Source organism: Sus scrofa, chromosome 5, assembly GCF_054392235.1.
Source record: "Sus scrofa isolate SSC_HxYL_T2T_F1_AM1 chromosome 5, Sscrofa_HxYL_maternal_Yorkshire_Landrace_v2.0, whole genome shotgun sequence".
NCBI lineage: Eukaryota > Metazoa > Chordata > Mammalia > Artiodactyla > Suidae > Sus > Sus scrofa.
In genome coordinates, this window is record NC_139387.1 from 3,631,110 (window position 1) to 3,653,410 (window position 22,301).

Sequence of the window (22,301 nt, forward strand, 5' to 3'; positions counted from 1 at the left end):
CAGAAGACACCCAGATCTGCTCTTTCAGGAAACTGCAGCAAAGCCTATCGCGCAGATACGCAAAAGCAACTACCAGAAGAAAGAGCTGAAAGAGTTAAACTGCAAAGGGTGGAGGGTGGAGCCACGGTTCTCAGTCCCCCATTCAGTAGCTTCCAGCATTAAAAACACAAAAAAAGACGCTGATGCAGATTTATTATTTTGCTGTATGAAAAATACAGCAAAGACAAAGACACAAGAATGGGGGCCGGGGGAGTGAAGGAGGGGTGAGGAGGCCGGGCCGGGGTAGCGGCGCAGAGGAGCGGCGGGTGGCTTTATTCTGCAGGCTGCGTTAGTCTGCCCTATTTGCTCTGGCCTCCAGGAAGCCCAGCTTCTAACTCACGAGGCGCTTCTACAGACTGGATCCCCAGGCGTAACATGTCTTCATTTCGGAACGTTCAACCACCACCCTTCCGTTGCTCTCCTATTTTGGTAGGCAGCCCATGTCTTTAAAATCTAGTAGGCTGGGAGTTCCCATCATGGCTCAGCACGATTGAGCTCAACCAGTATCCATGAGGACGCAGGTTCGATCCCTGGCCTCACTCAGTGGGTTAAGGATCCAAGTTGCCATGAGCTGGGGTGTAGGTTATATTTTCTTTTTTTTCTTTTTTTTGGCTTTTTAGGGCTGAACGCCCAGCATATGGAGGGCCAGGCTAGGGGTCTACTAGGAGCTGTAGCTGCCAGTCTACACCACAGCCACAGCAACACCCGATCTGAGCCACGTCTACAACTTACACCACAGCTCATGATAACGCCAGATCCTTAACCCACTGAGTGAGGCCAGGGGTCAAACCTGCAACCTACTGGTTCCTAGTCAGATTTGTTTCCACTGCGTCACGATGAGAAGTCCTGTGGTGTAGGTCATAGATGCAGCTTGGATCCCGCGTTGCTGTGGCTGTGGTGTAGGCTGGTAGCTGCAGCTACCATTCAACCCCTAGCCTGGTAACTTCACAGGCTGAAGGTGTGGCCCTTAAAAAAAGGGACAAGACTAGATTTTCATAAACCAAGCTCCAAAGAGTTACTAAATATACCTAAAACTACACATGTGATATTCTGCCTTTCCTTGACAATTCAGAGGAGATGCTGAGATCTTGCAATGCTTTGTTATTTATCGTTTTAAAAACCAGTTATCTATATAGATTGGGCTTTTTGTACTTTTTCTTTTTTTTAGGGCCACCCTTGAGGCATACAGAGGTTCCAGGCTAGGGGTCTAATCAGAGGTACAGCTGCCGGGCTACACCACAGCCACAGCAACACCAGATTCGAGCTGCATCTTCGACCTACACCACAGCTCACAGCAACGCCAGATCCTTAACCCATTGAGAGAAGCCAGGGATCGAACCCACAACCTCCTGGTTCCTAGTCGGATTCGTTTCCACTGTGCCACGACGAGCACTCCTATCTATCTATCTATCTATCTATCTATATATATATATATATGTATTTTTTTTCCATTTAGAATTCTGAGTAATTTCTCCCCTACATGGATAGGTTACTGTGGTCTCTCTGTGTTCTGTCCCCACCCAGTGACTCATAAGGAGGCAATTTAGGAAAGTGGCTAAGAATCAGGCACACACCGAGTTTAAATTCTGGGTCTGACCTTGAGGGCACGTCTCTGAGGTTCTCTAGGTTTATTCGCTCATCTGCAAAGGGGGAGGAGGGTGATAACAGCATCCGCCTCGCAGAGGCGTCAGGACTCAACACGGCAACACGAGGGACCACACAGTAAGGGCCACGAAGGCTTCCAGGGGGCGGGGAAGGAAGGAAGGAAGGAAGGAAGGAAGGAAGGAAGGAGTATCTGGGAGGAGAGGCTGCCCTGAAAGACCCCAAGCACGAACCCCATGCGGCGTCTATGCTTTCTTTACCAAAGACCAAAGCGTAGTGATCAGAACCCTGTCTCAGGAGAAGGTCAGTTCGGGGACCATTTAAGCAAAACTGGGCTCCTTCTTTGTTTGTCATCAGTCATCTTTTTCATCAGGAAACAAAACACCTGCTGTTGCACCTGAATGTTCCTGTCCTGCTTTTTTTCACTGCTTTCCTGCGATGGAACGCATGCTTCTTTGCTTTTCCTTTCCTTTTTGGGGGGAACTAAAAGATTTCAAAACTCTTTAATGAGCGCCGTCTGCAGTGCCTGATTATAATGCAAGGCAGGGAAGCCCCTTGCTTTAACCTTGGGGAAAAGTCTTCGGGGGCTGTTTGTCTTTCCCCGACGGAGCCTAGCAGCTCTCGTGCTCTTTAAAACAGGAGAGTTCCTTTTACTGCTAATCAGACAAACGGCAGTATCTTTAGCACCAATAATAAGCATTTCTCAATCTACTTACTTTGAAACACATGATTTTCATCAGCTCCTTTTCTCCTCTTGGCAGAAACCACAGTGAGCATTTTAAAAATAAAATCCCCTTCCTCCTGGGTCTCCTAAGCCCTAGGCGGGGCTCCTCACAGGCTCCCCCTGGGTTCCGGCCTCAAAGTCCTTGCCGTGGCCTGTTCACCCTTAAACAACCCCCCCCAACAACCCACAATAAGCACAAGGCCACACGAAAGCCACGGCAGGGGACTGGGCTGAGCCGGCTTCTCACCAGGGAAGGTCTCGAAATTAAACAGCTTCCCTCTCAGACCTGGACAGGCCTGGCTGCTCAGCCCTGTACCAGACCAGTGAGTTGCGGGGCAAGACGGCGGGGGAGGGAGCGGCCGGGATAAGCAGGTGCCCTGCAGAACAGCTTCCAGAAGGATGGTCAAACCGGGCATGTGAAAGAGCCAGAGTCCCCAGTGCAGCAACAGGGGGACCAACACAAGACAGGGACCAACGAATAGCAGCATTCGGGGCCCCTGACACGGGTCCCCGGGCTCCCGAGGCCTCACAGGGCCCCTCGTGGTCTGTCTCTAAGCCACTCTTAAAATGCTTCGGCCACAGGACCGGATGCTTCCCATCTCTACGGAAAAGCATGAAAATTCCTTACACTGACCCCGAGGGACACATACAGTCTGGACGCGTGACCTTAGCCCCATGCAGGGAACACAGAGCCAGCGGGGACCGTCTGCCTCGGGCTCTTCCAGCACAGCTGGGCCGTGCGCTGGGGCAGCGTGAAAAGCGGAGCTCACTCCCCTGCACAGGCTGAGGGGCGCGACCCCAGCTGCCTGACTCTGAGGAGGCGGCTTCGGTCTCAGGAACAAGCCAACCAGAGAGCCAGCCGCTGCCTCCAGAACAAGCAGCAGGGAAAGGACCGGACGGCCGAGGCCCCCACGGGCGACCTACTGCTCACGAGTCACAGGCAAGGATACAGGGGTTGCTGTCGTCGATGCCGCAGCTGTCCAGGATCAGGGGAATGCCGTCCAGCTCGCTGACCTGCGGGGAACAGAGGAGACACACTGTGTTACGCGGGAGATTTTATGGGCTGCTCTTTTGTTTTTTTGGTCTCTTTAGGGCTGCAGTCGTGGCATATGGAGGTTCCCAGGTTAGGGGTCGAGTCGGAGCTGTAGCTGCCGGCCAACACCACAGCCACGGCAATGCGGGATCCCAGCCGCATCTGTCACCCATACCACAGCTCACGGCAATGCCGGATCCTTAACCCACTGAGCGAGGCCAGGGATCGAACCTGCGTCCTCATGGATGCTAGTCAGATTCGTTTCCATTGAGCCACGACAAGAACTCCCTTGCGGCTCCTTTTCACTTCCTTGCTCACTGCAGTCATAATACTGGGGGGAAAGACCCCGAAAGACTTAAGCATTTAAATTTAAATATCTGAATATTTTCAATCCAGAAATCTTTAAAGACAGACATGGAAACACAAAGTGATACTTTATTTTTCTCCGCACCCTCTTCAAGAATGCTGGGCAAGGAGTTCCCGTGGTGGCTCAGTGGGTTAAGAACCCAACGAGTACCCCTGAGGTTGCGGGGTTGATCCCTGGCCTCATGGAAAACAGATTTTTTTTTAATCCTGCACCCTCGGCATATGGAAGGTCCCAGGCCAGGAACTGAATCCGAGCCGCAGCTGAGACCGACACCACAGCTGCAGCAACACCAGGTCCTTGAGCCCATGGAGCCAGCGGGAACTCCAACCAAGTTTTCATATTAAAAAAAAAATGAAGGGTTAAATAACGAATGAGTGATGGTTACAGGGCAAAGCAGAGGATGAGGTCGACGAAACAGCAACAGAGGAACAGGGCTGGATCCGGTGAATGTTCCCGGGGGTACAGTTCTGACTCTGGAACCTGGATACGTTCTACACAATTTTAAAAATGAAATGGGTCATGCATGTTAACTAAACTTATCAAGGGGATTAGCTCACAAATACTGCAGCAGGAAGCTGTACACTGAAGTTAACGTAACGTTATGGCAATTCTACCTCAATTTTGAAAATTCTTTTTTTTTTCCCCTCTTGTCTTTTTAGGGCCTCTCCCGAGGCACATGGAGGTTCCCGGGCTAGGGGTCTAATCGGAGCTGTAGCCACCGGCCTGCTCCACAGCCACAGCAACGCCGGATCCTTAACCCACGGATCGAGGCCAGGGATCAAACCTGCAATCTCATGGTTCCTAGTCAAATTCGTTTCCACTGCACCACGATGGGAACTCCTTGAAAATTCTTAAAGTTATAGAACAGAAACAGACTGATCTGATGACATGTGAGACAAAGAAAAATTATTTCACAAAACTGAACAGTACTTTGAGGCGAGGTCCCCAGGGGGCCACGTCCTGGCCTCAGAGAACCACAGAGTCTCACAGTTGCATGGTCGCCTCAGTGCCATCAACACTGGGACTGGCCCTCTGAACCCTTATTTATAGACTTAAAGCAGTGCATAATTAATGTCATAAGGAATCAAGATTTTCAGAATAAAAAAAGGAAGTAAAAATCAAAGTTCCATTTACCTTTAAATTAAGTAACATTAGCACAAACTCATGATGTATTTTTCTTTCCAAAAAATGTTTATTTCCTAGCTGTTCACTGAAAAGGCCTAGAAGCAAAGACAAGCCAGTAGCAATGAACATTCCAAGCTTCAGCCTAAGGATGCTTTTGTTTTTTTTGCCTTTTCAGGTCTGCACCTGCAGCATATGGAGGTTCCCAGGCTAGGGGTCCAATCAGAGCTGCAGCTGCTGGCCTACACCACAGCCCCAGCCACACCAGCTCCAACCTGTGTCTGCAACCTACACTTGCAGCTCATGGCAACACTGGATCCTAAACCCACCGAGCAAGGTCAGGGATCGAACCTGGATCCTCACGGATACTAGTCAGGTTCTTAACCCACTGAGCTGCAGTGGGAACTCCAAGCCTAACGATTCTGAACACCATGTCTGCCCGAAGGAAATCAGATCACAGCAGCTGTGATGCACAAACTTGCTGAAGGCAGGAGAGGAGAAATTTAATTCCTGTAAATTTTCCTAGGCATCGGATGGTGGCTAATGAACGATTATTTAATAGCTTATCCAGCATCTACCAGGCAACGACTGACACTTTAATGATTTCATTTAATGGTGACAGGGCGAGGGTAGGCACTATTGGTTCCATTTTACAGATCCGGAAAGTGAGGCTCAAAAGCTAGGTACCCTCCCTGCAGTCACTCAACTAGTAAGTGCTATTCAAAGCGAGGTGCGAGAGCACTAGTCTGTCTGCAGGAACAGCGTGTGAACAGACTGATGCTGTTTGCTGAATTGTAACAAAGTTGAGGCTTGAATTGTCTATGTCTTCAAAATTTTTTTTGGTAAATTTCTGTTGTCGCCCATCAATTCATTTGTCGTATCTTTTATAAATACATTGGTCCAGGGTGGTTTGGGAGACAGAAAGCTATCCCTCTGCGGCAGCCAGTCCGAGACGCTTCCGCGTGGAGGGTCTGCCTGCCGCAGAGGGTGGACCTCCGGGGTCTGAGAGGCACAGAAGGCCAACTGGAAGTGGCCCACCCGAGGCTGCTTCTCCATGCAGCCCTCCCTCCCCACCCCGTTCAGAAACCTGCCGGGCACCCACTGGCAGGACAAGGGGTGCTGCCCACGAAGTCTCCTAATGGGAAAACAGGGCTGGGCCAGATGCACCTGTGCTGGGATGAAGAGGACAGGCCCAGGAAAGGGGCTGGGGACGGGGACAGAGAGGAGGGAACCCACTCATCGCACCAGCTCCTTGCGACTGTGTGACCTGGACCCTCCTGGAGCACGGGCGCGTCTCCACAGCAGAGGAACGGGGCATTGGCTTCCCCCTGGGACCACATAGTACGGGGCCCTCAGGGGAGGCCTCCCCGCAGAGGGATGGTTAGACATTTAGCTCAAGATGAGAAGAGCGAACAGAGACTAAACACACACACACACACACACACACACACACACACACACACACACACACGTGCGGGGTGCGTGCACAGTTGGGGGGGTAGTGGGGAATGGGGGGGAGAACATGCAAAGGCATGGGGGCGGGGGCGGCAGAAGGAGCATTCGGGGCTCAAGGAACCAGGAGGCAGCACGGCCCAGGGCCAAGAGCGAGGTCTGGGCAGCCAGGGAAGTGGGGACAGAGTCTGGGTCTGCAGCACTTCTGAGCCACGTAGCTTCAGGGAAATCACTTCACTGCTGAGACTTAGTTTTCTCGCCTGTGAAATGGGTGGTAGGACCCACTTCAGAGGGTGCCTGTGAGAACGGAATGGCTGGCTCTGAGGCCCCAGCACAGCGTGAACACTCCAGGCAGGGCAGCGGGGCGACAGCGGTCGTTGTTCCGCTCACTGTTAACGGGAGGAGGCTCAGGGCTGGCTCCTGAGAGCACGAGGGAGCTGGAGGGCACCTTTCACGAAGCTGAGCCGCAATTCTACTTTGTATTGGACCAAGCTGTGCATTTCTCTCCAAAAACCAGTTTTGGGGGGAGGTAAGTGCGAAATAAAGCACCCCAGATCTCTTATTCGATGCAGGCAAAACATCTCATTTTCCTGGGGGTGGAGGTGGGGGGAGCAGAATTCTCAGGTACGTTAAACGGGTAAGATTTTCTTTGAAGGAAACAAAATCATAGGCCAAGAACGGACTTTTTTAGGCCGGCAGTAAGAGGGAATTAAAGCGTTCTGGAAACTCTTGGTTACCCTGGAGCCGTGCCTGAACGGAGGGTAGGCTTTCCTAGAGAAATATTTCTCATTCATACGGCCACAGTATGAAACGATGCAAGATAACTTTTTATAGAAATTCATTAAAGGTTTACAACATACCTGACCTGCTCTAGACGAGGACCGGCGGTGGCATTATGACAAACACACGACTGCACGCTTATGAGGGAGCACAGGTTCGGGTCCCTGGGAAGAGACTCCGTGGGGGCAAAACCTTCAGGAGGAGTGACTGAGCTACAAGGCGCAGCACCCAGCTCAGCGCCACAGGTTTCCTGCGGCCGCTGGGTGCGCAGCTTGAGTCGGGGGCAGGGGAAACAATTAGGAAATTAACATGTTTTCTTCTGTTCGCACTTCGTAAAACAAGGAAGTTGTTTGTTTTTTTACCTGACATGTTGGGAACGGATTCTAGACCCATAATAAATGAGTCACGAGCTACGGTTCCTATCAAGGAGCCAAGCTCAGTCAACACTTACGGGGGTAAACACCTCTCCACAAAACAGTTAGTCTGGCTTAAACAAACTAACATCTAGCCTCTGGAAATAAAAGGGTAAACAGCAGGAGAGCTTACCCATTTGCTAACTGGGTTCTCTGCCCCCTCAGCCCCCACTAATCCCAGAGAAGGCATTCTGCACAGCATGCAGGTCCAACGCTAATAACCTGCAAGCTTCTCTGGGAAAAGAGATCAGGGTGACAAAAAACACAGCCTCGAATTATTCTGGCTGCTCACACACTGAAGGGTGAACATGAAGCTCAAACAAAACAAAACAAACAAACAAACAAACAAAACCCCCTGAAGAACCATAGGAGCACCGAGCGGAGGCAGCACTGAATCTCCGACGTAAATACATAGTGAGTTAAATGTACCTTTTCCATGTACTTAAATACACGATGTGTTAAAACAAACACTCAAAACAAAGACACACAGACAGCATCAGGTCCTCATGCTGAAGTGGGCGGGGCGATGCTCACTCAAGGCTTTGACCCAGCGATGATGCTATGCTCAGAGGTGTGAGCTCAGCAGGCTCAGAGCCCCAGGCGGAGGAAAGGGATGCTGGTAGAAATGGACCACCTTGTAAGAGATGAGGGTGCACCTGCCCATGGGATGAGCTCAAGGGCCACCCCAACTGCTCAGAGGAAAGAGGGAGACTTTGGGGGGGCAGACGGACCTCTAAGGGAATTCCAGGTCAGCCTTTTAGCCGTGGAACTTGCGGAGGTTCTGGATGTCGTGAAGCCTAGATTTTACTTGTCACAAGAGGGTAGGACCCACCGGGCAGGGATGGAGCGAGGGTTACCTGGGAAAGCATTCAGCCTCGTGCCCGGCACAGGGGAAGGACCTGGGAAGGGCAGCTACTTGTATTATGACTTGAACTTGGTTCTGGGGTTCTATTCCTGGACCACCCACACTGGAAGAGGGCTGGGCACACTAATCCTTCACCAACCACAGGTTGTTCAGCAAAATTCAAAAATATAAAGATTTGTTTCTACAGTCACAGAAGATTCGGTAGGCATGGGTTACACTGAGTCAGTCCGTGCTTTTCTTGGCTGTCTCATGAACAGGGTCTACCTCTGGGTTACTACCCCACATCCCTCCTCCTCCGAGGGCCAATTCCAAGTCTCCCGAAATACGGCACTGTTTATCTCTGTATTGCATTTATTTCCATGGCGTTTCGTGCAGCTTATTACCGTGCATTTCACGACCGAGATGCTGTTGTTTTTTAGATTCCACATAGAAGTGTTAGATACTGTGTGTCTTTGACTTAATTCACTTTTTTTTTTTTTTTTTGTCTTTGTAGGGCTGCACCTGTAGCATATGGAAGTTCCCAGGCTAGGGGCTGAATCAGAGCTATAGTCGCTGGCCCACGCCACAGCCACAGCAACACGGCATCCGAGCCTCGTCTGCGACCTACACCATGCTCATGGCAACACCAGATTCTTAACCCACTGAGGGAGGCCAGGGATTGAACCCACATCCTCATGGATACTAGTTGGGTTCATTAACTGCTGAGCCACGATGGGAACTCCAGACTTACTTCACTTTATATGATAATTGCTAGATCCATCCATGTTGCCGCAAATGGCAATATTTCATTCATTTTCATGGCTGAGTAGTATTCCATTGTATAGATGTACCACACCTTCTTTATCCACTCCTCTGTTGATAGAAACGCAGGTTGTTTTCATGTCATGGCCGTCGTAAATAGGCTGCTGGAAATAGTGGGGTGCATGTACCTTTTTGAATTACAGTTTTCTCCAGCGATACGCCCAGGAGCAGGACTGACAGAACGTACGGTAACTCTATTTTTAATTTTATAAGGAACCTCCATACTATTTCTCATAGTGGCTGCACTAATCTGCATTCCCACCAACAGTGTAGGAGAGTTCCCTTTTCTCCACACCCTCTCCAGCACTTGTTTTTTGTAGAGCTTTCGATGACAGCCATTCTGACCAGGGTGAGGTGATACCTCATGGTAGCTGTGATGTGCATTTCTCTAATAACTGGCAATGTTGAGCATCTTTTCAAGTGCCTTTTAGCCATTGATACGTTTTCTTTGGATGAAGTCTATTTAGATCTTCTGCACATTTTACGATTGGGTTGTTTTGTTTTCTGATATTGGGTTGCATGAACTGTCTGTATATTTCAGAAATTAAGCCCTTGTCAGTCGCATCACTTGCAAATATTTTCTCCTAGTCCATAGGCTGTCTTTTCTTTTTGCTTATAGCTTACTTAACGGTGCAAAAGCGTATAAGTTTGATTAGGTCTCATCTGTCTATTTTTGCTTTTATTTCTTTCGCCTTAGGAGACTGACCTAAGAAAACATTACTACAATTTATGTCAGAGAACGTTTTGCCTATGCTGTTGTCTGGGAGTTCTATGGTGTCACCTCTTACATTTATGGTCTTTTAAGCCATTCTGAGTTTATTTTTGTGCATGGTGTGAGGGAGTGTTCTAACTTCACTGATTTGCATGTGGCTCTCCAACTTTCCCAGCACCACTTGCTAAAGAGCACAGCCAATATGATATGTGACAGTAAAAAGCCAAAAGCCTTCCCGCTGAATTCTGGAGCAAGACAAGGATGCCGACTCCCACCACTTCTTCTTCTTCTTCTTTTTTTTGCTTTTTAGGGCCGCACCCACGGCATATGGAGGTTCCCAGGCTAGGGGTCTAATCAGAGCTACAGCTGCCGGCCTACACCACAGCCACAGCAACACCAGATCTGAGCCATGTCTGTGACCTACACCACAGCTCATGACAACGGCGGATCCTTAACCCACTGAGCAAGGCCGGGGATCAAACCCGCAACCTCGTGGTTCCTAGTCGGATTCATTTCTAATGCGCCACGACGGGAACTGTGACTCCCACCACTTCTATTCAACACAGTATTGGAAGTCCTAGCCACAGCAACCAGACAAGAAAAAGAAATAAAAGGTATTCAAATTGGAAGAGAATTGGTAAAACTGTCATTATATGCAGATGACATGATATGCCATATAGAAAACTCTAAAGACGCCACACAAAAACTATGAGAGCTAATAAATGAATTAAGCAAAGGAGAATGATACAAGATTAAAATAGACATCTAATGCACTTCTTTATAGTAAATGATGAAATATAAAAGAATCTAAAAAAACAATAAATATGTATAACAATCACTTTGCTACACACCTGAAACTAACACAACATTGTAAATCACCTTATTTCAACAGAAACTTTTTAAATGAAATACAAGAAAGTTAAAAAAATACATGTAAAAATCGTGTTCAAAAAATACCTAGGAATACACACAACCAAGGAGGTGCAAGACATACACTGATAAAGGAAACGGAAGACAATTCAAAGAAATGGGAAGATACTCCATACGCTTGAATTGGAAGAATTAATATTGTTAAAATGACCATTTTCCTGCCCAGAGCAATCTAGAGGTTCAATGCGATCCCTATCAAACTACCCATGACATCTTGCACAGACCCAGAGCAAATAACCCTCAAGTTTACATGGAACCAGGCTGCAGCTGTTTGCAGAATCCTGACCCCAGGCAGGCATCCAGAGCCCCTCCAGCCGGGACGAAGCAGAATAAGAAAACGGGAGGCCATACCATGAACTTTCACCTCTTTGAATTTTTAACTCACGTGGGTGGGGCATCTGACTTGAATGTCTTTGGACTTTAATTTAAAATGAAATGTAATCTTTGGATTTTACTATCTCCCTGGGAATTTGGTAATGAGATAGAATTAATATTCAAATATAGAGTCTCTCTTGCGGGCATTTTATTATTACAGGGAAGGTAAGGCCTTTAGCTGGAGTAGCGGGATACGGAATGAATTTTCTGCCTTGAGGTCAAAGTGATTTTGGAGTTAATTTGATTCATGTATTGGTCTGACCCACTTAAGAGTCTCCTGGGGCGGTGGGGGGGGGGGCACCATCTCGACTCCCTCCCGGTGGCCCAGGACAGAGAAGGGCGTGGATAGAGGCGAGAGGGGCCTGGAGGAGGAAGAGGAGTTCTGCAGACTTACGTTTCCCTCCAAAGAAAGGACACACCTCTGGCCCACACATCAGCGCAACAACAAAAAGGAAAAAGGACTACGGGGTGGGGGTGGGAGATCTTCTCTCAGGGCAACGGAGAGAGATGAGCCAACACAATGCTCCTTGGCAGCTCTAGGCTGGTACCCGGCTCCTTCCCAGGACAAGACATGAGATCAGTGAGTCTGGCTGTATCAAGTTCACGGTCTACACCGCAGCTACTTGTTCTCTGTCTGACGCTTTGGTTAGACATGAGCCAACACAATGCTCCTTGGCAGCTCTAGGCTGGTACCCGGCTCTTCCCAGGGCAAGACATGAGATCAGTGAGTCTGGCTGTATCAAGTTCACGGTCTACACCGCAGCTACTTGTTCTCTGTCTGACGCTTTGGTTAGACATGAGCCAACACAATGCTCCTTGGCAGCTCTAGGCTGGTACCCGGCTCTTCCCAGGACAAGACATGAGATCAGTGAGTCTGGCTGTATCAAGTTCACGGTCTACACCGCAGCTACTAGTTCTCTGTCTGACGCTTTGGTTAGACATGAGCCAACACAATGCTCCTTGGCCGCTCTAGGCTGGTACCCGGCTCCTTCCCAGGGCAAGACATGAAATCAGTGAGTCTGGCTGTATCAAGTTCACGGTCTACACCGCAGCTACTTGTTCTCTGTCTGACGCTTTGGTTAGACATGAGCCAACACAATGTTCCTTGGCCGCTCTAGGCTGGTACCCGGCTCCTTCCCAGGACAAGACATGAGATCAGTGAGTCTGGCTGTATCAAGTTCACGGTCTACACCGCAGCTACTTGTTCTCTGTCTGACGCTTTGGTTAGACGCTGGGGTTTGCAACTGCATGAAGCATGGCTCCCGCATTCTCACATCCCTTGGCTTGTCCTGAGATGTCGAAAGCTATTTGCTGAAAAAACTGCATGGGTGTGAAGGGGGCAGAAGAGCTCTTGTGACTGATCCCATCCACACGCCCACTAGTCACGGTCATCAAGGTCCCTGTGCCCTTGAAACTGGGCAGAGAGACAGAGAGACAGCTGCATGAGAAGGAGAGGGCACATGAGCGGTAAGCAACCACATTTACCGGTTACGGTAATTCCTACCAAGGAAAGAAACAGCATGGTCACCTAGAGAGTGACAGAGGAGATGGAATTTCAGAAAGGGTGGTCAGCTAAGACTTTTCTACAAATTGGTGATATCCGTGCTAGGACCCGCACCATGAAAACAGGGCAGACACGCAAAGATCCAGAGGGAACCGAGTACAGCGACTCCCGGGGAGAGCTGAGCCTAAGCGCCTGACGGAAAGGCAAGCAGCACGGCTGTGTGCAGGGAGAGGAAGGGCCAGAGCCTCTGGAGCGGGGGTTCCTAAACGCGGCCCCTGGGGCAGAGCACAAGCATCGTCTGGGCACCTGCCCTTCAGAAATGCAAAAGCCGAATAGGAAACCCCGGGGTTCGTTAGGGGTTAGGGCCCGGCCAACTGTTTCTGCTTGGTTTTGCTTTTCTTTCTTTCTTTTTTTTGTTTTTGTTTTTGTTTTTTGGGGGCCCCACCTGCGGCATGTGGAGGTTCCCAGGCTAGGGGTCTAATCGGAGCTGTAGCCGCCGGCCTATACCACAGCCACAGCAACGCTGGATCCCAGCCTTGTCTGTGACCTACACCACAGCTCAAGGAAACGCTGGATCCTCAACCCACGGAGCGAGGCCAGGGATTGAACCCGCCACATCATGGTTCCTAGTCGGATTCCTTTCCGGTGCACCACGACGGGAACTCCCCGGTTTTGTTTCCGATGGAAGTATAAGTGACCTACGATACTGAGAGAGTCCCTGGGGCACATACAGTGGTTTGCTACTTGCACACGTTATAAGACACCCATCCTGAGAAGTCCAGGTACCACCCGTCACTATGCAGAGTGATGACAATACGGTTGACTGTATTCCCCGTGCTGCCTATTTTGTCCCCGGGACTCACTTATTCTGTGACTGAGAGTCTGTGCCTCTCAGTCTCCCTCACCTGTTTCACTCATCCCCCTCACCCGACCCTGTTCTCTGGTGAACACCTGTTGGTCCTCTGTATCTATGAGTCTGTTTTATTTCGTCCGTTCATGTTTTGTTTTTTTTTTCAATTCCACATCTAAGTGACATCATACAGTATTTGTCTTTCTCTGACATTTCACTTGGAGTAATACCTTCTAGGTCCATCCATTCTGTCACAACGGCAAGATATTATTCTTTTTGTTTGTTTGTTTTTAGGTTTTTAGGGCTGCACCCTGGGCACATGGAAGTTCCCAGGCTAGGGGTCGAACTGGAGCTGCAGCTGCCGGCCTACACCACAGCCAGCAACGCAGGATCCTTAACCCACTGAGTGAGGCCAGGGATCGAACCCGAAACCTCATGGATGCCCGTCAGGTTTCTTACTGCTGAACCACAACGGGAACTCCAGATTTCATTCTTTTTTTACAGGTGAGTAATATGTGTTTCCTTCTTGTGTGTATGAGACGTCTTCTTTATCCATTCATCTATCAATAGATGCTTAGGATGCAGACAAGGTTGCAGCGTTTTAACAAGCCTTCAGAGGATATGGTGCACACTGAATTTTGAGAATCACTGGCACAGGGAGTTCCCACTGTGGCACAACGTTATTGGTGCAACGAGATCAGCAGCATCTCTGGAGTGCTGGGACAGGCTTGATCCCTGGCCCAGCACAGTGGGTTAAGGATCCATGTTGCTACAGCTGTGACATGGGTCCCAACTGCGGCTTGGATCTGATCCCTGCCCTGGGAACGCCACACGCCACAGGGCAGCCAAAAAGGAAAGAAAGAAAGAAAAAAAATCACTGGTAAAGAGCAGGGGTCCTCTGTCCTTATCATGAATCTGAATCACTTGGGGAGCTTTGCAAACCAGCAAGGCCTTGGTCCCACCTCATGTCAACTTAATCTGAATTTGGGGGATGAAGGGCCAGGCAAATGTATATGTCTGAACGTATTTTAAAAGCTCCCAAGGCGATTAAGCAGGGCAGAATACAATCTTGGAGGTCAGGAAAATAATTTAATTTTTTCTCAGTGTGAAATGACCCACTGAAGATTTTATGTAGGTGACGAAGACAACCCAACCTGGATTTTAAAAGGCCGAGGCCTGACTGCCACATAAGGTGCTGCGTGGGAGGGAGCAAGAGTGGCCCCAGGAGGGCCCGTGAGGAAGCATTGCACGGGGGTCGGGGGACGCAGGCCAGGACGTCTGTGGTGGCAGCAGGGACAGAAGGAATCAGGCTGATGGGAGACATATTTTGTTTTTGTTTTTTGTGTTTTAGGGCCACACCTGAAGCATAAGGAAGTTTCCAGGCTAGGGGCTGAATCGGAGCTGCAGCTGCCGGCCTACATCACAGACACAGCGACTCAGGACTCAAGCCGAGTCTGCAACCTACACCACAGCTCACAGCAACGCCGGATCCTTAAGGCACTGAGTGAGGCCAGGGATCGAACCCGCAACCTCATGGTTCCTGTTCGGATCCGTTTCAACTGCGCCACGACGCAAACTCCTATTGTGAAGATCTGACAGCAATTACTTTCCACAGCAGCAGCTGTAAGAGAAGCTCTATTCAAAGATCCTGTTTCCAGTGAGCTGCAAACAAAGAATGGTGCTGCCTGTGAGAAGGAGGAGAATAAATCTGGGGAGGAGCTGGGGGGTCACAAGCCCAACCCTGGACCCGCGGGGAGCGAGGGGCTTGGCGACGGCCGAGGGCTTCAGCTGCCATGGCCTCTGCGTTTCACACGTGGCGTAAGCAGTTCCGTGGCCTTGCCTGGGGCTCAGGGGACAGGACTGGGCTTGAGCGGCACTTTGGCATCATCTACACGCAGATAGTGTTTGAGGCCTGGGAACTGGGGCTCTCCCGGGGGGGTGGCCGCTGGCTGCTAAGGGCTCAGGACCTGTCGATGGCTTGGCAGAGAAATCCTCGTGCCACACCTGTGATCTGTGCCACAGTTAGATCAATGTCGCCAGATCCTTAACCCACAGAGCGAGGCCAGGGATGGAACCTGCATCCTCACTGAAACAACACCGGGTCCTTAAGCTGCTGAGCTACAACGGGAACTCCAAGATGGTCTTTAAACGTTAGCGTGATCATCAGCGTATTTTTCCCCTGATAATTTTCCATGGTAACTTCCTTTAGAAGCTTCTTTCCAAAGCAAATTGTACTGCTGACTATGAAACATGCCGATGGCTCATCTTTCTGTTCTGTTAAAATGACGCGGGGAAAACACGGATACACACACACACGCAGCTCATTAAAACCTGTTGATGCCAACCTACTCATTCTGTCCCAGCCCAAGCCACGAGAAGAGCAAAGATGGATCTGGTGAGAAGCTCGGCTTCAAGAAGACGGATGGACCCACGAGAAGCGCAAAGATGGATCTGACCAGATGTTTGGCTTTAAGAAGACGGATGGAGAGCATTCCCAGGAAGGAAATTTATCAAATGCCCAAGGGGAAAAGCTGCCAGTCCTGGGAAGAGGGGCTGGGAGGGGCTGGGAGGAGGGAGTGAAATAACCAACAGGGGCTGAGCAGCCAAAGGCAGCAACACAGCGAGGACCAAGAGGCACAGACTTGGTCAGAGGCAGCCAGTGAGCCGGTGTTGCCCCCCAAGACACTGCAAGGTGGAACACTCCGGCAAAGAATAGCACATGAAAAAATAAACCACGCAACAGCTATGGCAGCAGATACACTCGGAAAAGAGTTCCGAGCAAAGAACGCCACAATTCCACAGTGAAACTCAACGAAGGCGTTTATGGAAAAACAAAGAAGCATTTCAAGAGGAGTTAACACTGAGACTCCTAACAGGCCCAGAAATACAAAGAACACCACGATTAACCAAATGCTTTTTAAGCTAAACAACCAAATTCCAAGAGTCACAACTTTTCTTCAGCCAACATCTGCAGCATCTGGAATCTTTGGTAAACATCTCCTCATGAATTCTTCACCTGACGGTAAAAGCTTTGTTTAAATAATGAATGATGGCGTTCCCATCGTGGCCCGGCAGCAACAGCACTGACTAGGATCCATGAGGACGCGGGTTCGATCCCTGGCCTCGCTCAGTGAGTTAAGGATCCGGCTGTGAGCTGTGGTGCAGGTCGGTAGACACAGCCCTGATTCAACCCCTTGCCTGGGAGCTTCCATATGCCTCGGGTGTGGCCCTAAAAAGACAAAAAGAAAGAAAGAAAGAAAGAGTGAATGAATGAATGAAATGAATTGGTTTTGAAGACGTTTACAATAATCTGCTTTTGAGACTGAAAAAAAAGCGTGATTGCTTTTAAGGGAGAAGGAAGGGCCTTCCCCATGGCAGAAATTCCATACATTTCTGGTGAAGGATACTAAATCACAGGGAACAGCTGCTTCCACACTGACCGATTACGAAACAACCAGAAACCTGAGGGCTGGATGTCAGAAAGGTATTTTCCGCGGAGGTGGAATGTGAAACACCTTCGCCTGTTTGGTCCAGGGGGATGGGGGTCAGAGGCTGCCAAGCCCAGCCCTGCCTCGGTCCCTCGGCCTCGTCAGCTGGCATCCTCGCACGGGGCGATGGCAGGAAAGCTGGCCCAGGACCGAGCACCCTCTCAGCTGCGGGAAACTGCGGGAGTCAGCCTGGTCGCCCGTGGGGCACGAGCCAAAAGCTCCACTACAAAGCAGGGGCCGAGTCATCAGGGGGTGATGAAAAAAGAGTGTCTTGCACAACCCTCGGCTTCTAGGAGGTGCTCAATAAAAATGCCAGCTATGAATATCATGCTCTTTATTTATCCTTCGACTTAGGGCATTTTTGGTGCATTCTTTGTAAAGAACTTTAGCCGAAGCGTAAGAAAAAAAGTCGAAGCGTGGCGTTATTTCCCCGTTACTGTCATTTCTTTAAGGCAGTTTAATTCAACAGAACGTCAACAGCTGACCAGTGAACTATGAGACGAGCGAGGGAAAAGACCTCGATTCTGGAGCAGAAGCAGCGGCAAGTGGCGGGGGGTGGGGGGGTGGGGGGGGGGAGTGTGGGGTTAGGAGATACCACCTACGCCATGCAGAAGGGATATGCAATGGGGTCCTGCTGTACAGCACAGGGGACTCCACCCGGTCTCTTGGGACAGAACTGATGGGGGACGAAGCGAGAAAAAGAATGTGTATCTGCGTATGATGGTGTCACTTTGCCCTACAGCAGAAACTGGCACAACATTGTAGGTCAACTCGAAGACGAAGGGGGGAGGAGGAGGAGGAGGAGGAGGAGGGTTAGGATGGAGGAGGAGGGGGTGGGGAGGAGGAGGGGACAGGGAGGAGGGGGAGGAGCAGGGGAAAGCACCGATCAAGAGGTCAATTTCTCGGAGTTCCCGTCGTGGCGCAGAGGTTACGGAATCCGACTAGGAACCACGAGGTTGCGGGTTCGATCCCTGCCCTTGCTCAGTGGGTTAAGGATCCGGCGTTGCCAGGAGCTGTGGTGTAGGTTGCAGACGCGGCTCGGATCCCGCGTTGCTGTGGCTCTGGCGTAGGCCAGCGGGCTACAGCTCCGATTCGACCACGAGCCTGGGAACCTCCGCATGCTGCAAAAGCGGCCCTAGAAAAGGCAAAAGGACCAAAAAAAAAAAAAAAAAAAGGTCAATTTCTCTGTAAGGAGCGTGAACGCACGAGACTTGAACGCGAACGCACATGACTTGAATGCACGCGACCGCAAGCTCCAATCCATCCAGCAGCCTCCTTCCAGAAGCCGAGACCCCGCTGCAGGAGGTCATACCGAAAGGGATCGCGAAGCCGGGTGGGCAGAGAAAACAAATCAGCTCAGAAAAGCTGGTTTTTTTCCAGCACATCTGCGCCAACACGCACAGCTGCGTTTAGAACAAAACTAACCCAGGGAGCGCGTCTCATTTAAAATATGCGTTACCCCTTCTGCTTCCCGGGGCGCAAGGGCCACCCGTGATGCGTTTAGTGTCCAACGTGACACTTCAGCGCCTGCACAAACAGGACCCTGTCCTGAACACACTGGGCCTTTAATTTTTAACCCGTGGACAGAATCGCAATCGTTGGCTACAATGAGCTCCCTGCCACCAATAAACGTGACCTCGGAAGGTGTTTATCAACTTGCCCGTGCGTGATGTTTAAAAACAAAACAAAACAAAACAGAGCAAAGACTCGCTGAGGGCCTCATCTCCAGCCAGTGCTGGAACTACGGTTCACACCAGCCTCTGGAAGGAGTGTCCTGGCCGAGGACGCGAAGCTCTGACACCAAGGGGCTGTGTCTCCACCGGGCCTGCTCTGAGCTGTGCGTCCCCTGAGCACAGGCAGCGACCGGGCGGATGAGTGACAACCTGTCCTCCTCTCCCCTCCCAGCCAACTGCGATTCCCCACGGACTGGCTGACAGTTGCCACCGCTGCTGAAGGTGCTGCGTGGAACGCCCACTGTCACCTCCCAGGGGCAGACGACAAGGAGGGGAAGGTGACTGTGAATACAGATGCCACATTTCAGGAGCTCCCTGGTGGTGCAGCAGGTGAAGGACCCAGCATTGTCACTGCAGTGGCTTGGGTCCCTGGCCCGGGAACTTCACAGGCGCAGCCAAAAAAAAAAAAAAAGACATTTCAGAAACATGCATATTGTTAGAAACATTATTTGTGCTGCTAGAGAACAAGAATGGAAAGAAGAAAACCTATACTGAGTATCTGCTCATGGACCAATTTTTACCCCCAGAAATGTGGTGCTGGCAACAGCTCTGCAAGGTAGGAATCAGATGACGAAAATGAGACTCGTGAGGGTGAATTAACTTGTTCACAGCCATCAAGCTGAGTGCGCGGAGTGGCAAGATCCAGCTTGATAAATTTTATTTTATTTCATATTTTTGTCTGTTGAGGGCCGCACCCATGGCACGTGGAGGTTCCCAGGCTAGGGGTTGAATCGGAGCTGTAGCTGCCAGCCTACACCACAGCCACAGCAATGCAGGATCTGAGCTGCATCTGCAAGCTACACCGCAGCTCACAGCAATGCCAGATCCTTAACCCACTAAGCAAGGATTGAACCCGCGTCCTCATGGATACTAGTTGGGTTCGTTAACCGAGGAGCCACAATTGGGAACTCCACTTTGATAAATTATAAAACGCATGTTTTTTTCTAAGTGCCCCAAACACACCGCAGGAGGACAGATTTCAGGTCTTCAGAAAAGAGAATGGCTGGAATAATGTTAAACTCGCTGGAAAATCTCAAAGGACACGCCTGAGAGGGCACAGGGCTGAGCACGGGAGAGGAAGGGGCCGTGGGAGAGGCCCGGGCTGCTGGGGGCAGGCCCCTGCCCTGGAAGCTTCGGAAGGATGGGAACGGAGCGTCGCCAGCCTCGGCCGACCCAGGAAGCTGCCCTGGGCAGCAGGAGGGGACCCCGGCCACTGCTCTGGTCCCTCAGGAATCTCATCATTAGCCCAATCTGCTGTTCAGACTGGATACTCAATGCCATCCTCAAGTTCACCGAGGTTTTTCCTCTGACTTTCCCCTGCGCTCTTGAGCCCGTCCAAGGAGCTCTCATGTTTTCTTTGGGTTGCGATAGTTTTTAGTCCTGACATTTCCATGTGCATTTGCTGTCACTCTCCGAGGTCTCGGCTGAGATCTTCTACTTCTTCATTTGCTTCCATTGTCCCTAACTGCTCAGCGAAGCACGTCCGTGAATGCGGCTTGAAAACCCTCATCAGGTAATTCCAGCATCTGCGCGCGTCAGGTGTTGGCATCTGCTGACTTGCCTTTTCTCATTCAAGTTGAGGTTTTCCTGGATCTCAGTATAAGGCATGATTTTTAATTGTACTCTGAACCATTTAGGGTATAATGTCGAGACTACGGATCTTTTTTCTTTTCTTCTTTTGCTTTTTAGGGCCGCACCTGCGGCATATAGAGGTTCCCAGGCTAGGGGCTGAATTGGAGGTACGGCTGCTGGCCTACGCCACAGCCACAGCAATGCAGGATCCGAGCCGTGTCTGCAACCTACACCACAGCCCCTGGTAGTGCCGGATCCTTAACCCATTGAGCGAGACCAGGGATCGAACCCGCAACCTCATAGTTACTAGTTGGATTCATTTCTGCTGTGCCACAACGGGAACTCAAGAGACTATGGATCTTAGGCAGATGTCCTGCTTCAGCTGGCCTCCTCTAACCCTTGAAAGTGGGGGTGGGACAGCATCGGGTTGCTGCCATGTGGGGGTGAAGGTCCGGGTCCCCCGCTTGGCCTCCTTCCTGCTGGGGAGATGGTCAGACCATGGCTTCATACCCATTATTCTCAAATAGGTGGGAGCCCCGGTTCCCCATGTGTCCTCACTCACGGCAGGGTTGGGGTCAAAACCCCGGCTGCCACTCAAGTCCCCCTGGCACCTGCCAGCAGGGTGAGGGGTACCTCATTCTATTCGGGCGAAGGTTTAAGTCTAGGCTCCCCACTTGGCCTTTGTTGATGAGGGCAGGGCTCACTTTTTTCCACGGTGCTTGTCTGGAGAAGGGCTGTCTTGCTGGAGTTCCTGCTGTGGCTCAGCGGGTTGAGAACCCAGCTAGTATCCATGAGGATGCGAGTTTGGTCCCTGGCCTCGCTCAGTGGATTAAGGATCTGGCAAGCTGGGGTGTGGGTCGCAGCTGCGGCATGGGTCATGGATTCAGCTCGTGTCCTGCGTGGCTGTGGCTGCGGTGTGGGCTGGCAGCTGCAGCTCCGATTAGACCCCTGGACCAGGAAATTCCATGTGCCATAGATGTGGCCCTTAAAAAAAAAGAAAAAAAGAAAAAGAATAAGTTTGTCTTGCTAAATTGCTGCTTTCTCGTCCTTTGGCTATAAAGAGCAAGCTTCTTTGGGGGTCTTTTTTGGTCCGCACCCATGTGTCTGGATTGATAGCTTCTCTAACACCCGGTCTGAGAAACACGAGGTAAAAAGGAAACCCAGGGAACACACCACGGGCCGCCCTGCAGCCTCGAGGCCCCTGGGCAGGCTGCCTCTTCTCCCACCTTCGGTGTCCAGTGTTCTAGTTCTGCTTCGCAGCAGGGAGACAGCCAAGTGCAGCTACACCATCCTGACCAAGAACCAGAAATCCAGCTCCCAGCAGACTGTTCTGAAGGTGCCAGAGATAAAGAAGGAAGTCCACGACCAAGGTGAGATTTCAGAAGAAAGACCAGGTGCACTTGTGCAAACAAAAATAACTGCAGTTACTATTTACTAAGTCTCTACCCAGCGCCGTTCGTGTTACACCAACTATGGGCCCTAACCCTCCTAAAGCCTCCGAGGTAGGGCTTCCTGTTGTCCCATTGTCTCAGGGGGGACAAGCTCCCACAGGGTGACTCCCCACCCCACAACACGGCCAGGGTCTGGACCAAGATCAATCTGACCCTAGAAGCGGAGCTCCTGAGCACACCCTACCTGAAGGCCTTCCACCACCAGCCAGCCTCTCAACCAGGCAGGGGAGGGGCCTTTACTCACGCCCTCCTCTCTGCCTTCAACATGGGCCCGTGATTAGCAACTAAGACATACACAGGCTGTCCTGTACCCAGACAGGCCTTTTTTGTTGGAATTTTTCACAGATTTGGAATATTTGGGTATTAAAAGTCATATAAAGTATTAACTCTCTCCCTCTCTCTCTCTCCATATATATATATATAAAATTTTTCCTTATATTTTTAAGGGGCATGACTCCTGATTGGGTTCATTGCAGTATATCTTCCCC

The 22,301-nt window shown here is 50.5% G+C and overlaps 1 protein-coding gene across 6 annotated transcripts in view; it reads right to left on the reverse strand.

Annotated features, from left to right (window-relative positions):
• ATXN10 (ataxin 10) overlaps positions 1-22,301 on the reverse strand; it is a 162,631-nt gene that overhangs the window by 22,834 nt on the left and 117,496 nt on the right. For 5 of the 6 annotated variants that reach the window (XR_014845595.1, XR_014845594.1, XR_014845593.1 and 2 more), the window contains one exon: positions 3,316-3,379. Coding sequence is in view for 2 of the 6 variants with exons in the window: in XM_013997463.3 (XP_013852917.2) it covers positions 3,316-3,379 (64 nt within the window). In the remaining 4 variants the exon portion in view is untranslated. Of the gene's footprint in view, positions 1-1,385; positions 3,380-22,301 lie in introns of all 6 variants that reach the window. The other variant, XR_014845592.1, reaches the window with a different exon arrangement.